A 15012-nucleotide genomic window follows, 5' to 3' on the forward strand; every position below is an offset into this window, starting at 1 on the left:
GGCAGAGATCAGGAGGATTATGGTTCGAAGCCAACCCGGGCAAATAGCTCACAAGACCCCATCTCGAAAAAACAGTAGCTCAAGGTGTAGGCCCTGAAATCAAACCCCAGTACCACAAAACAAAACAAAACCAAACCTGTAAGCAAAACCAAGCATGACTACCACTACCACTTGGTTTTGGCTGTTTCCAATACTGGGACTCTGAAATGAAGGGGACACCAGCCAAAGCCATGGTCTTCTCTGAGTTGGGGAAGCTGGCCCAAGGACATAGGGCCTGCAATACCAGCTGAGGAAGCCCAAAGCCTCCACGTGAGACAGATAGGAGGTCCATTTCTCCAGGAAAGGCCTGGCCATCCTGGTGGATCTGGGTCACTGAAAAGTGGACAGGAATGGCCTGGACAGGTTCCTGCTGTGTCCAGGAGAAAGGGAGGTTTTGGGCCTAGTCCCTGGCAGCAGTGGGGCTTTGTCCAGCCTGCCACTGACACTTTGAATGAGGTAGCTACCTCTACCAAGGGTGGCAGGGGCACGTGGATTGTCCTTGATAGGCCAGTTGAGGGCACCACCAGCATCTAGGGACTCTGGCATCTGACCTGCTGTGTCCTAGGACTCAATGGTTGAACGCTGGACCTGAGATGAACCCTTGACCCATGACAAATCCTTACCCGATTGCCCTGGGCTGTGTTGTCCTGAGTGCGGTAGGAGACCTGGGATTTGCCATTGTCCAGGATGCGCCTGACAACAGGAATGCGGGCCACTTGCTCCCCGTGGCTGACCAAGTACTCAGGCTGCTCAAAGGACACCACCCCGCTGGCTGCAAGTAACCCAGGTTCTGGTTAAGGGATCTGCCTTCAGTAGCTTCTCAGCTCCTGCCCTTCCTCTGACCCAGCCCGGACTCCAGGAATCTGCTTGTTAAGTCACCTCACTGTCCTCTAAGGAAGGCAGAGGAATAGGATAGAGATTCTAGAAAAAGTGGAGGGGCATCTCAGAAGGGTCAGGCAAGTAGAGTCCTGAGATTCAGGGGCTGAGGGTCCGGCAGCAGGGCAGAGAGGTCAGGGGCCCTATGGATGGTAGGAGGACAATCACTTCATCTCATGGGTATCCATGGTTCAGCAAGTGCCCCAAGCCCACCTCTCCATAGAGGATGGTGCTCAAAGAAGCTCCCGCTTGCTTTTAAAGATGTAAAATCTAACGCTTGCAGAGGTTAAAGACCAGCCCAGGCCACATGCCATGTCTTGTTTCCAGTAGGATATCAGAGGAGACAGGGTGCTCAAATACCCCTCCTGTCTTCCTGCTCCCCTCACTCTGACCAACCTTGCTCCTTGATGATGGTGATGTTTACCAGGCGGCGGCCAAGAGTGGCAGTGCCCACAGGCACATCGATGGCCTCCACCAGCAGCTGCTTCTCATCGTCATCCTCAGGCCGGATGAAGAGGGGCACACGCACGTCCACCAGCTCCACACCCTCTTGGAACTCCACCATGCCTCGGGCATCTGTGGGGGGTCACACGTGGGTCTTGGGCTCACACAGGTTGTGGGGGGTGAGGCAGCAGTGCAGGGAGCTGCCTACCTACCCTGCTCTGCAGTGAGAGTGTAGTAGCCAGGAGCCACCTTGAGCTCGTGGAAGGCCCCCTGCTCCACTTGCTTCTCTGTCAGCTTTAGCAGAGTCTGTTTGGCCGAGCGGGGCGCCATCAGCACTGTGTCCACAATGGTGTGGTCTTGCCTGGGTGGGTGCGGGGATGGGGGAGGTGTCAGCCTGGCACCTGCCCCTGCCTCTTCCTGTCCTCTCCCCGAGCAGTGCGCAAGACATGAGACAGCAGGAAGTACAGGTATTGAGAGCCAGGCAGAGCCAAACTGCTGCAGAACCTCAGTGTCCTCACCTGAGAAAGGGGCTTCCCCACCTGCCTCACCACCTGGTGAGATGAGGACTGGATGCGACAGCAAAGAAGCCAGAGGCCTGGGAACTCAAGTCAGACTGCCCGGGTTCAAATCCTGGCTCTGGCTTCTGACAGCTAGATAACCTTGGGCAAGTGACTTAGCCTCTCTGAGCCTCTGTTTCCTCATCTGAGAGTGGGAATAGTGGTGGTTCCTCCCTCACAGGGTTGCTGAGAGAGCTGGCTAAGATGATCAGGAACATGGAGCCCTTAAGGAATGCCTGGCCCATTGTAAGCACTCAAAAGTGCTGGCCAGTACCCTTCCTACTGACAGCCACACACTGTCATCCTAGTTCTGTCTCTGCATTGCGACCTCATCATCGTGCTTCTCCCAAAGGGCCAGGACCCAGGAGGAACTGAGGAAAGAGCTGTGACCTGCCTTCCACTCAGCATGAGGGTCTCTGGCCCTGAGAGGATGAGCTGGGCCCTGGGCTACTCTTGGTGCTGGGTGGGGGCAGGAACTGGCCTGGGTGGTTTTGCTGTTCCAGTTAAGGGGCTGCTGCATGGCAAGTGCTTCTCAGTATTTGTTGAAAGGATGGTCCAGTAAAGGAAGGGATGACTAACGGGCTAGCCTATGACAGACACATATGGCCCTCCGCCCCCTTCCTGCGGGATGGAGATGCAGGTGGAGGGGAAGCAGATGGGCTGGAGTTGCATCTTCAACTCACTTTTTCCCGGCGTTTGGCTGTTGCCTGTTCGGACAAGAGGAGACTGTGAGCCGTACTGTCCCTGGGGTGGAGCATGCTCTTCCTGGGGGTGTGAGCTCCTGCAGTCACTGTATGAGCAGCTCCCACCTAACCTGGGGACCCTGGCTGCCTGGCCTGGGCCTGGCTGGGCCCAGTACAGTTAGGCTGCCTCTCCTCCCCTACTCTCACCTCCCACCTCCACTACCTAGGCGCCTGGAACTCACCGGAACTTTGTTTGCTGGAGCTTGTGTGCACCGGTGACCTGTCTGTATACCTCGTTCAGCTGCCAGAGAATGGGAGGCGGGGGGGATCCCGTGAGGATGGGACTGGGGAGCCAGGCAGGCTCTTTTCAGAGGGCCTCTCAGGGTTGGACATGCCAGGGGAGGGAGGGAGGGACCCAATCCTAAGACCAGGCTCTGCCTCCTAGAATGATCCCATGCCAGACGTTTGTCCAAAGAGCTCACTTTTCCAGCCTGGAAAAGTCCTAGGTTCTGTGGCTGCTGACCTCTTCTGTCCCACCCAGTTGCCACTGCACCCAGACCCGCAGCCCCCACTCAGCAGCTTTAGGTTCTCACATTCTCCTCCACCTCCTGGCGCAGCTGGTCACACTCTCGGGTGCCAGGCTTCATCAGGTTCTCCGTGCAGAGGCGGGCAAGGCGCAGGGACAGCCCATAGGGCACTAGGAGCAAGCAGGAGGGAGGGGCTTCATCAGCTCCTGCTTGGTGGGCAGGGACGAGCATGCCCTCCAGGAATCATGCTAGGACCGGGAGCCTGGCTGCAGAAAGCAGGCCCGAGATGTGCAGTGTCATCAGAAGGAGCAAAAGCAGGCAAGACCCTGTGCGTGCACCTAACTACCAGGGGAAACAGGAATGGTACCATCCAAGGTCTGGAAGACAGGTCCCCAAGGATGCTGCCAAGAGCCACAGTGCCCAGCCCAGGGCCTCACCCAGCTCTGTGGGGTTGGTGCTGGCAGCATGGGTGGCAAAGCCAGGTCTCTGCACATTGTTGGTGATCTTCCAGCGGACCATGTCACGCCCCTTGAGGTTCCCGCTGCGCAGCATGGGTGTGTCCAGGTGGTCTGAGGCCATGAGGTTCTCGCGCAGCATGTAGTGGTCTTCCTTAAAGCCCACCATGTGACCTGCAGGGAAAGGTCCTCAGCTCAGGTCGCTCCCTGGACCTACCGAGTGACCTAGGGCTTTCCACCTCCTCTGCTGCTAGCTTGGCCCCCAGTTTGGAGAAAAAACAGTCCCAGCCCCACAAACGTCCCGTACCTCGGTTACAGCAAGGGAGCAATGCCAGGCAGGCCTAGGAGACAAGAGGGGTAGGGGTGAGGGCTAGGATAGCTGCCCCAGACCAGGTAGGGACTCCTCACCCATAGCTCCCCTGTGGGTTCGTTATGTAAATGACTAGATCAAAGGCTCTGAGAAGTCCTGAGGAGAAGAAACCTTTGTCTCAAAATGTACTCATATTTGCATGTAACACACATGAATATCCCACAATACCAGGGCTTAGAACAGCATCCTGTCAGCATTCCACAATGAGCCACACTCTACACTTTCCTGCTTCTGGTGTGTTCTCCCCAGCCAGGCTGTTAGCTCCTGGTGGGCAGGTCCTGCCTTCCCAGGTGTGGCACTCAGGCCCTTTGCAGGGGGCTGACCCCAGGGCAAGTACTCCTGGAATCCTGCTGGGTTACTAATGGTTGGTTGAGGGAGGTTGGGGTAGGAGCACATGGGAGTTTCCCTTGCCTCAGATAATTACAAGGACCTTGTATAGATCGCTTATCCATCTGAGCCTCAGTTTCTCCATCTGTCATAAGGGATAGTGAACCTATCCTGGCCCCATTGGCCCCACAGGGTGATGGAAAGGAGAAAACGGGGCCATGTGGACACATATTGTCCTGATAGCACAGCCAGCCACACTGAACTGAAGCAGGAGCTGGATCCTGCCTCAGGGACTGTTCGGTGGGGTGTGGGGGAGGGAAGAGAGAGGGTGCTTAAGGACAATTCAGTGCTAGAGGATTCCAAGGCCCTGTCATCACTGCTGTCAAGTAGAAGGGACATGGGGCTCAGGGCTGGGTTAGTGGGGCCTTCAGGAGCCAGGTTCAGGAAGGAGTGAAAATAAGCCAAGATTTAATATGGTGTTTATTTTAATTTTTTCATTTTTTAAATCTTTGGTGGGATTGGGGTTTGAACTCAGGGCTTCATGCTTGCAAAGCAGGCACTCTACCACTTGAGCCACACCTTCCCGTAGATTTTGCTCTGGTTATTTTGGAGATGGGGGTCTTGTGAATTACTCGGTCTTGAACTGTAATTCTCCAGAACTCAGTCTCCCAAGACGCTAGGAATATAGGTGTGAGACACCAGCACACAGCTAATATGGTGTTTATGATGGGCCAGCCCTTTCTGAGAACTTTATGTAAGTTATTTAAGTTTCATCACCACTTTCTGGGGTTGCTTCTACTATCTTCATTGTATGGATGAGAAAACTGAGGCACAGAGTGATCATATAACTTGCTCAATGTCATAGAGCTGGGATCAGGACTCAGGCTGCAGTCTCTGGCTGGGTTTCTGGAGAAGCATGGGAAGGATGGGACTTGGTGGGTTTGGGACCAGGGAAGACCCTGGGGGCCTCACCTTGCAGCAGGCACAATACTTCCAGCAAAGCAGCAGCAACAGTGCCAAGAGCAGCAGGAGGAAGATGAGCAGGGGGATGAGCCACCAGAAGGAGTTAGGAGGACAGTCTAGGAGAAGGCAGGAGCAGGGAGGTGGTGCTCATGTCCAACTGTGGCCTGACAGGCACTCGCTCCCTGGACTCCCCACACCTGCCCTCCGGCTCACCCTTTTTCCTGTGGACCAGAACGGTGCTGTTGGGCCCAGGGCTGCCGTCACCCTCCACAGTGTAGCTGTAGGTGCAGTCATCATCCTCGTCCCGGAAGGAGCAGGACTCCACTACCTCTTCAGCTGCACCCACAGACAGTCAGTGGTGTGCCCTGACCCCATGCCTGGCCCCTAGAGCTCCCCAGAGCCTGGCGAGGTGTGGCCCACTCCGCCCACTGCAGAGCCTGAGGTACCTCGTTGGGGAAGAGGGTCAGTCCCCTCAAGCGCTTCCCTTCCCTTCCTTGCACAGGGACAGGGCAAGGTGGGGGCTGCCCTGCCCAGGGCCGGTCCCAGCAGCATCAGGGCCTGAAAATTTATCTCCCCTACTTCCCTGAGCCAGGCACCACCCAGGAGTTTGGTGTCCAGCCAGTGTATCTGACCTGGAAGTGAGGAGACCGTGTACCTTCTAGCCCCACAGTGTGCCTGTGTTGTGGTCATGCCCCTGCCCACACCAGGTGCCTCCTCCCCAGGCTCTTGACCCCTACTCAACTGTGTGTCCTGTAGTCAGACTGTGTGGTCCCTGTCCCTGTTCTATATACTCTGGGTTAGACTATGTAAGCACTTGCCTGGGTTTTGTCCCTCTTACCCCAACTTTGTACCCTTTCCTGGACTCAGTGTCCCCTATCTGGGTCCTATGGACCCTTCCAGGTCTGGAAATCTCCTCTGGACTGTGCGACCTCAACTCAGATTTCTAGCCTCATGCCTAGAGGAGGGAATGGATGCCCTTGCCCTACTGGGTGCCCCTACCAGCACCTCAGCTTTTGGATCCTGCCCCTTACCTTTCTTAAGCTCATCTACCATCTTGACCTTGAAGCTGCACTCCTGGCACAAGCGCCCCTTCTTCTCCCCGGTGCCCCAAGCTTGGCACTGCACACAGGAGCGCAGGTCCTCACAGAGGCCCAGGCGGATCTGGGGAGGGAGAGGAGCAGATAGGCACTGTGCTGGGCAGGCCCCACTCCCCCAGCTTCATACCCTTGGTCACCTCCGATGACACCAGGCTCAGCCCCTCCTTCCCATTCTGTCTAGTGCCCACAACCAGTGATCCTGGCCTCACCGCTGAGTAGTTGATCTCACAGGTGGTGTCTGTGTAGAGCGACTGCTGGTCGCAGTGGCAGCGGCCACACTCGCAGTAGCCACGTCCATTACAGATGCCCTGGGACAGGAGGAGGTCACCAGTAAGCCAGCTATGCCCCATCCCTGACTGCTCCCCTCCCCCTCCATTGGGTTTTTTCTTGACTAGTCCCCTGCTGCCCACACTACCTGCCCCATGCCCTGACCTACCCCATTGCTATCGATGCAGGTGGCATTGCTGAGGGGACAGTCACAGCTGGCACCTGTCCAACCAGGCTCACACACACACTGGCCCATGGAGCAGCGTCCCCTATCTGTAGAGATTATCAGGAAGGAAGAAGAAAGCTGTATTTGCACCTGAAATCCAGGCTGCCCACCTGCTGCAGAAAGCCTGCTGGAGCCAGGGATGGAAGGTACCTCTTCTACACTTTCTTGGAATCTCCTTCCTTCCATCTCTCCCCTTCCACCCAGCCTTCTGCCTTCTACTCTACAACAAGAGTGATCATCTCAAAACACAAATCCAATCACGTGGTTCCCCTGTTTAAGAATCTCTAATGGGTCCTGGCCAAGGCAACAGGCTTGAAAGTAAGAAATAAAACTGTTATTCTGCAATGTGTTACAAGATATCCAGAAGAATCTATAGATACATTTTTACACTTCATAAGTGAATTTAGCAAGGTGGCTGGATGCGAGGTAAACAAAGAGTTAGAAAAAGAAATGGAAACCCCAATGACTCTTTTTTTATCTGAAGGATAAAGTCCTGCCCCGGACTCGAGCCCAAGCCCCATGCACTTTGACCTGTTCTCCTTACCCAGACGCATCTCCCTCCCTTCTCTCTTATACTTCCACTTGTGCCAAATGTCTGCCTTTCTCCAGATGTGCCTGGTTCTCCCTTTCATTTCTCTCACCACACTCTGGGATGGACAGTTGCAGAGAAAAAATGGTCGAAAAAAACCAAGAATGAAGGAAAGAGTAGAGAAGCAAGAGTATGACCTCCAGTGGCCAGTAGGCAGTGGGGCTTAATATTCATCCTCCTCCAGGCAACTACGCATCCTTCCTTCCATGTGCCCCCTTTGTCTGAGTTGTGCTCTGCTTCCTAGCTCTGATAGTTGTGACCAGACTATGTGTTCATGGCCTGGGCCCAACATAGTGTTAGGCCCTGGGAGGGTCTGGGGGAGGCATGAGTCCATGTCCTGCTGGTTGATATGTAGCATCTTTGCAGAGAGGAAAGATTACATTGCCACATACCTGCCAATTACTGAGAGGTGAGCTGGGTGGTCCTCACCCTGATGGGATGGGGGGAGTGGGGATGAGGGGATGGATATCAACTTGAGTTGCCAAAGAGAACATCAGGGGTACTGGCGTCAAAAAGAGGAGGAATGTCATGCTAGCAGGGGCCTTGGGCATCCACACAGATGAGGAAAGTGAGGGCCTGGTTGGGGCAGGCCTTGGGAGAGGCACTCATGAAATTGGAAATGGGGCTGGCTCTCAACCTGGGTCCCCAAGGCAGGGTCACTCTTGCTGCTCTCAATGCAGGCTGCAGATGCTGAGCTCACCATTGCAGAGGAACCCGGAGGTGCGGGGACACTGGAAGTTGTCATACTCGCAGAAGTGACCCTCGTAGCGGCCTTCACCATAGCACACACAGCGCCCACACTGGCATTCCCCATGGCCTGAGCACGGCAATTCCTCACCCTCCCGAAGGCAAGGCTGTGTGTCACTCAGAGAGCCCGTGGAACAGTTGCAGGTCTTGCCACTCCTGAGGGAGGAACCAGTCACTTTCCCAACAGCTCAAAAGGGCTTTTACTTGTCTCATTTTACAGATGAAGGAACTGAGGCTTTTAGAGGGCTGAGGCGAATCCAATTTGCTTCAAGTCACAACACTTGTGCAGTGTTTCAAAGGTTTTATTTTTTATTTATTTATTTATTTTAGCCCAAGATGACTTGAACTCACAATCCTCTTGCCTCAGTCTCTCAAGTACTGACATTATGCAGGGCACTGGTACCTCACACTTATAATCCTGGCTACTCAGGAAGCAGAGATCAGGAGGATGGAGGTTCAAAGCCAGGCCCGGGGCAAATAGTTTATGAGACCCTATCTTGAAAAACTCTTCACCAAAAAAAAAAAAAAAAAATAGGGCTGGTGGAGTGGCTCAAGGTGAAGGGCCTCAGTTCAAGCCCCAGTACAGCCAAAAAACTTATGTGTGAAAGGTCAGTCTCCTCCTATACCTTTCCCCAACACCCAGACCCCACCTCCAGCCACCCTTGTCTAAATTCTTGCATACAGATAGCCAGATGCTATCTCTTGGCTTATGATGGGGTTACATCCTGATAAACCAATCATAAACTGAAAATATCGATTACATTTAACATGCCTAGCCTAGCAAATGTCATAGGCCAGCCCAGCCTAACTGAATACCTGAATGTGAATAGCTTTTATGACATCCTAAATCAAAAAATCTTAGCCTACGGCTACTTAGGAGACAGTGATCAGGAGGATAAAGGTTCAAAGTCAGCCCCTTAGCAAATAGTTCTTGAGACCCTATCTTGAAAATACTCAACAGAAAATAAGGCTGGTGAAGTGACTTAACTGATAGAGCACCTGCCTAGCAATCGTGAGACACTGAGTTCAAACTCCAGTACCACCAGGAAAACAAACAAACAAACAAAAACAAACCCTCTAAGTCAAACCATCCTAAATGTTTTGAACTGGATTGACCCAACACTGGGTAGATCCCTCTCCCAGCCTTTTCTGTACCACCCCACTCCAATCTGGCCATACAAGGTGTGCCCAGGAGTGGGGCCCTGTAGGAGACACCCTGGGGTGGGGCTCCCCTCCCCCACTCACCAGCCCTCATTGCACACACAGTGCCCGCACATGAAGTCTCCTCTATAGTGGCAGCGAGCTGACCGCACCTCTTTTTGCTGGAACGAGACCATTGTGGAGTGTGTGGAAGGAGGGGGACTGGGGCCACTGGGCACTTCTGCTGCCCTCTGTGCCTTGGGTCTTCTTCATTACTCAGGGTTCCGGATACTCGGGGCAGCTCCTCCCTCCCACACAGTGGGGCTGAATCCTACCAGTTCACAAGCACACACGTCACAGATGATGCCCACGTCTATCTGGAGGCCGTCGGAGAAGGAGGGCTTTAGGTGGATGTTGCCTTTCTGATCATCTTCTGCCAGCTGACACACGTGTGTCCCGTCTACATCTTCCACAGCCCGCAGTTGTACGTCGTATGTGCCCTGTAGGGATTCTGCCGTCAGCCAAGACAGGCCCTGCCCCGATGAAGAGAAGGCCACTGGTGCCCTGCTCGCCCTTCCTTAGGGACTCCTTCCTTCCGGTTATAGTATAATAACAGCAATAGCAATAACAGAAGCTCCTCTGGCTCTGTGACAATAGCCCACTTGCTCACCTTAGCATCCCTCGGAGCTTGGTGCTGCTTTTCATCCCACTGTACAGACATAGACATGGCAGAGCAACGTGCCAAGCTCATCCAAGGAGCTGACACTGGGGAATTTGAACTCAGGTCCACTTGATTCCAGAGGCTACGCATATGCCCACCATTAAAGGATTCCATCCCTTGGAGGGTGCTATGCCCACCTGCCCATCCCTCTGCCCTCACAGAAGCGTACCACTTCCCCCCGCCTGATGTGGAAGGATCCAGTCTTTGTCTTTTGGAACATCTTGGAGGTGACCTCGGTCCGCAGGCTTCGGGGGCTGTCCAGGGCTCGGATGTCCAGGTTGGAGCGAATGCGCTAAAGGAGGACAGGTGATCAGTGGTTTGGAGGGAGCCTGGACTCACGTTGGCCTGGCCTAGCTGTTCCTCACCCCCACTCACAGGGAGGGCATGTATGGGATCACAGGAGCAGATCCTCCAGGAACCTGAGGCCATGCCTAGGTGAACTCCTTAGGCTCCCAAGGATGACAGCCAAAGACTCTTTTTCTGGCCTATCCCAGCCCCATTTCTCAGCCATACCATGGGCACTCCTCTCCCACTCTGCCTCTCTCTGCCCTGCCCCAGAAGGGCTCAGACTCTGCAGCCCACACCGCCCCTCACATAGAAGGCCTCCTCTAGCAGGTCCACGATGTTGGATGAGTCCTCCTGCAGCACTCCCAGCGAGGAGACCGGGAAATACGTATGCAGCTTCTGCAGGAGAGAATGGCAGGCCTTGGTTAAGCAGCTCCTTGAATCTGAACAACAATTCTGAGATGATCCCCACTTTGCAGATGGGGAAACTGAGGCCAAGAACTTGCCAGTGTATTCCAGAGCTACCCTTCTTAGGCCCCACCTACTTGGGAGTTGAGTTAGGGGATGGGCAAGTGATCTTTCCAGCAGGGTCCACTCTCAGGGGCCCAAAAATTTAGGAAGGAAGGAAGCAAGGACGAAGGGAAGAAAGAAAGGAGGGAAGGGATAGAGGGAAGGGAGGGAGGGAGGAAGGGATGGAGGGAGAAAGTTCCATGGACTCCCAGCCCTGTACCCTGTCATTCAGTGGGACCCAGACCCCACACCTCGTAGTAGCTGTAGGAGTAGTTGGTGACAGCGAAGATGGGGATGATGTTGTGCTTGGCAAGCAGGCGCACCAGCGTGGGCACTGATGGGTAGTCCTGTGTCTTGTACTGGGTGTAGGCTCCCTTGTCGTCCAGGTGACACTTCTCATCATTGCGGTTCATGATGCCAGCCAGCACATTGGCGCCATCAGCCTCATAGTGGAAGGCAGACTCAGTGGAGAACACCAGCAGGTGGGTGCTGTCAGGGCGCCAGCCAATGTCCCTCTGGGCAAGGGAAGAAGGCATGTGTCCATTGAGCAGGCTGCTTGCTGTAGACACACACCCCAGAGTTGTGTAAGATAGGAGAGGCGGGTCCCAACATGGGGCTGGGCTGAAGCCACAGGACTAATGGCATGTGCCATCATGAAAGATGCATGTGACAGCACTTTTCTGAAAACCAGAAAGTAGCAATGGAGGAAGGGGTAACAAAGGCAGCAGGTGCATAGTGGGTACTGTGTGAGAATCCAGCCAGGTTCATTGGATGACTCCTTCCCTAACCTCTTAACTATCACAATGCGAGAATATTTTAACCGCATAGGAAAACATACAGGACATAGTGTAAAATGAAATAGGCCAGTTGAAATAGGTTTGGCAATGTGTAGCAATTTGCTAGAAAATATACAAGGTGATCTGTTTCAGTTCTTCTTGTTCGTTTGTTTTTGTTTTTTTTGAAACAGGGTCTTACTATGTAGCCCAGGCTGGCCTCTAATGCTTTTTCTTTTTCTTTTTTTTTTTGGCAGTACTGGCTTTGAACCAGCCCTTTTCTTCCTTTCCTTCCTCCCTTTCTTCCTCCCTCCCTCCCTCCCTTCCTTCCTTCCCTCCTTTTCTCTATCTCTCTGGCAGTACCAGGGACTGAACTCAGAACTCAGGGCTTCATGCTTGCTAGGCAGGCGCTCTACCACTTGAGTGGCCCCTCTAACTCTTTTTTTTTTTTGGTGGTAAGTTGATAGTGTTAAGTTAAAAAAAAAAGAGCAAGGTTCAGAATTATAAGCACACTATATAAAATACGGAAAAGCAAATAAAATATGCTAACAGGAGTGAGTGGATGGCTGATGGTGGTGAAATTATTGCTTACAACAATAGGAAATTTCTGCTCTGTTTTCTAAATTGTCTACAATGTGGATATGTTGTTTTCAAAATGAAAACTTTGATGTACAATTTTTTTTTGTACAAAAGATTTGGTCACTTCAGCTGTTAGTACAGTTGGAGAGGGGGCAGTTGTAGGAGATGTACTGGAGGCTGGTCTCAGTCCAGGAAGATTCCAGAATCCCAAGGCCCTTGTCTTGTTTGCATTGGCTCACTGGCCAAACTGAAACCAGGCTGAGACTGCTTAGACAGGGACTTTGGCTCTCAGCACATCAAAAACATGGATGGAACTGAGAGCCTCTCCAATGGTCTGAGTTTGCCTTAGGGCCTGGGGACTGAAGGCATCTGGGTATCCCTTGGAGGACTTCTGAACCTGGTGCTAGTGCAGGCCAGTGGGCCAAGAAGCAGCAGCCCTGGCCTAGGTGGGCAGGACCCCTCTCGGCACTTACTGTACACACAGCTGTCTGAAGAATGGCATCAAAGCCGCCTTCAGGTGCATCCAGATTGCCTGAGATCCGCTCTCCCTGCAGTTTATCCCAGAACTCCTTCACATCATCTGTCAGGCTGATGACGTTCTTGAAGGAGAAGGGGGGGTCACTGTTGGGCCAGGGTTCCTTCAGCCTGGGCAGAGGTGGGACAGAGAGAGGGAGAGTCAGGGAGGGAGGACCCATGTATCCCAGTGCTCATGACTCATTTCAACTAGAGGAAAATTAAGTGCCAGAGTGAGAGGAGGTGGGTCACACGACGACCAGGACCCCTGTCCACCCAGGGCCCACTCAGGCACTCACTTCTCAGGCCTCATGTCTGTCTGAGGGACACTGACTTTGTCCACAAATTTGCCAAACCCGATCGTGTAGTCACTGGTGAGCTGGCTCAGGATCTTGGCTGGACATCAGTAGGGGAAAAAAAAGGGGGACAGCTGAGCCTCAATGTCATCACATAGACACAGGGTGGCGGGGGGGTGCTGGGCTGGCTCAGGAAGAAGCAGAGAAGGGCCACCTCTTGTTACCACTTTGCATGATGGACATCAGTTTGTGCTCTCCTAGCTCTTGTTCCTATTTAAAATTGGGGAAGGACTTGGAGGGAACTGGAGTTATGTGTCTAGCAAGCAGTGTGGGGAATAGAACACAGCTTGGTCTGCAGAGCTGAGTTTTTTTTTTTTTTTTGGGGAGAGCATGAACACAGTCCCCCCACTACCACAAATTATGCAGTCGAGTTTCCCACATTTGGGGAAATTGCAGGGGTCAGCACATCCGGAGTGCGATGGCTAAGCCTCGCACTGGGAAAACCACCTTCGTGATCATGGTGTCTCCCCTGCCAGGTAAGTAGTGCAGAGCTGAGTTTTATCCACAGCCTTGTGGCAGGGAGTGCAATCCTTATCAGGGCCAGAAGGTTGTGCTGCTAGTGGTCTTCTCTGAAGTCCCAAGTGGTAGATGGTGTTTGGCAGGGACCCTTCCCTGAGAACGGGGGTGTCACTTTGGGAGGGACTATCCTTATGGGGTGGATGAAGCTATACAGAGTCAGCCTCCTGAGCCAGCTGGGTGAGCCTCCCCACCCTCCATCCCACTGTCCTCCACACTGACTCAGTCGTACCCAGGTTCTGCCCCATCTGCTTGAGGTTGTCCAAGTCATCAGACATGGAGTTGGAGAAGTCCATGAGGATATACAGATCCACGGGGCTCTCCAGAGGCTCAAACACCTCGAACTCAAAGTGACGCTCCTCCCCCGGCCGCAGCCGGACCTGCAGGCGTTGTGGGTACACTTGGCTACGGCGCAGAGTGGTGTCAATCTGGGTTTCCTGTGCCAGGGAGACGAGAACAGCTAGCTGGAGGGTCACTGCAGAGAACTGAGGGGAGCCTCAGACCTGCCAACGGGCACTGTGACCCCCACGCCAGCCAGCCTTATGCATGGAGAGCCCGGCCCTCATCCCCGCTCCAGGCACCTCTGTGATTTTGAAGCTGCTCTCCATGACCACCACGTACTCCCGCCGGCAGCCTGCCGCCAACAGCTCCACCTGCGTGTTGCAGCGCCGCTCCTTAAACAGCTGGCCAGAAGTAGATGGGGTCAGTGGGGGCAGTGGCCATTCCCAAAGCTACTCCAACTCTGGATTTATTTCCCCTCCATATTCCTGACCCTTGCTTCTTCTCCTCCAGCCAGCTGGCCCGAAGCAAAGGTAAAGTTGGGCAGATGTGGGGTGTGGGAAGGTGGGTGTCGAGAAGGCAGGTGTGGTGGTGGCTCACCTCATCCGCACAATAGGCACAGTCCTTGTCCACACGGATGCACTCGGTGCAGCTCTCCGCCTGAGCCTTCTTGCAGCGGTTGGCTGGTGGGCAGGGGAAAGGGGTGCAACACTTGGGAGAGGCCTCACCAGTGACCATGCCCTCTCCCACCTGCACCCTCTTCTGCTGTCTGGCGGAGGCAATTGGTCTGTCCCAGCTAGCACAGCTTGAAATGAGCAGAGCCAGGTCTCAAACCTGGAACTTTCCACTCAAGTCTGGAGGGATGATGGTGGGGCTGAGATGAAGGGGCTGGCCATTTGCGGAAATGTCCCCCCCCCGCCACTAACTCCTCAGACACTGTGAATGCTCCTGCCTTCATGGAGCCCTGTGATGAACAGCACCCATGGGTTTCTCTCCATTACAGCTCGTGCTTTCTGGCATAACAACTGTCATGGGACTCATCTGTCCCTTGAGCCTCCTCTGGGGTCAAGGGGACCCTGTCTGTCTTTTCACCTAGCACAAGGCCTGGCACACAGTAGGTCCTCAGTAAATGAATGAGGAAAAACCTCAGAATTCCCACAAAGGTTATTGAGG

The 15012-nt window shown here is 53.8% G+C and overlaps 1 protein-coding gene and 1 non-coding gene across 6 annotated transcripts in view; both read right to left on the reverse strand.

Moving 5' to 3' along the window:
* Itgb4 (integrin subunit beta 4) overlaps positions 1–15012 on the reverse strand; it is a 31709-nt gene that overhangs the window by 12876 nt on the left and 3821 nt on the right. For 4 of the 5 annotated variants that reach the window (XM_020178813.2, XM_020178815.2, XM_020178814.2 and 1 more), the window contains exons 3-26: positions 14440–14522; positions 14142–14243; positions 13793–13997; positions 12988–13084; positions 12649–12820; positions 11075–11338; positions 10623–10712; positions 10198–10320; positions 9643–9807; positions 9413–9489; positions 8121–8323; positions 6775–6878; positions 6548–6646; positions 6273–6402; positions 5455–5577; positions 5251–5357; positions 3889–3922; positions 3564–3755; positions 3193–3296; positions 2842–2900; positions 2600–2623; positions 1572–1720; positions 1312–1491; positions 663–811 (exon numbers count right to left, since the gene is read on the reverse strand). In XM_020178813.2, coding sequence (XP_020034402.2) covers positions 663–811; positions 1312–1491; positions 1572–1720; positions 2600–2623; positions 2842–2900; positions 3193–3296; positions 3564–3755; positions 3889–3922; positions 5251–5357; positions 5455–5577; positions 6273–6402; positions 6548–6646; positions 6775–6878; positions 8121–8323; positions 9413–9489; positions 9643–9807; positions 10198–10320; positions 10623–10712; positions 11075–11338; positions 12649–12820; positions 12988–13084; positions 13793–13997; positions 14142–14243; positions 14440–14522 — 3035 coding nt within the window. The remainder of the gene's footprint in view (positions 1–662; positions 812–1311; positions 1492–1571; positions 1721–2599; positions 2624–2841; positions 2901–3192; positions 3297–3563; positions 3756–3888; positions 3923–5250; positions 5358–5454; positions 5578–6272; positions 6403–6547; positions 6647–6774; positions 6879–8120; positions 8324–9412; positions 9490–9642; positions 9808–10197; positions 10321–10622; positions 10713–11074; positions 11339–12648; positions 12821–12987; positions 13085–13792; positions 13998–14141; positions 14244–14439; positions 14523–15012) is intronic. The other variant, XM_074045114.1, reaches the window with a different exon arrangement.
* On the reverse strand, positions 13364–13528 carry LOC141414159 (U1 spliceosomal RNA). The gene has a single exon (XR_012439243.1). It is a non-coding gene; the product is annotated as a U1 spliceosomal RNA (small nuclear RNA).

Source organism: Castor canadensis, chromosome 11 (genome assembly GCF_047511655.1).
Source record: "Castor canadensis chromosome 11, mCasCan1.hap1v2, whole genome shotgun sequence".
NCBI lineage: Eukaryota > Metazoa > Chordata > Mammalia > Rodentia > Castoridae > Castor > Castor canadensis.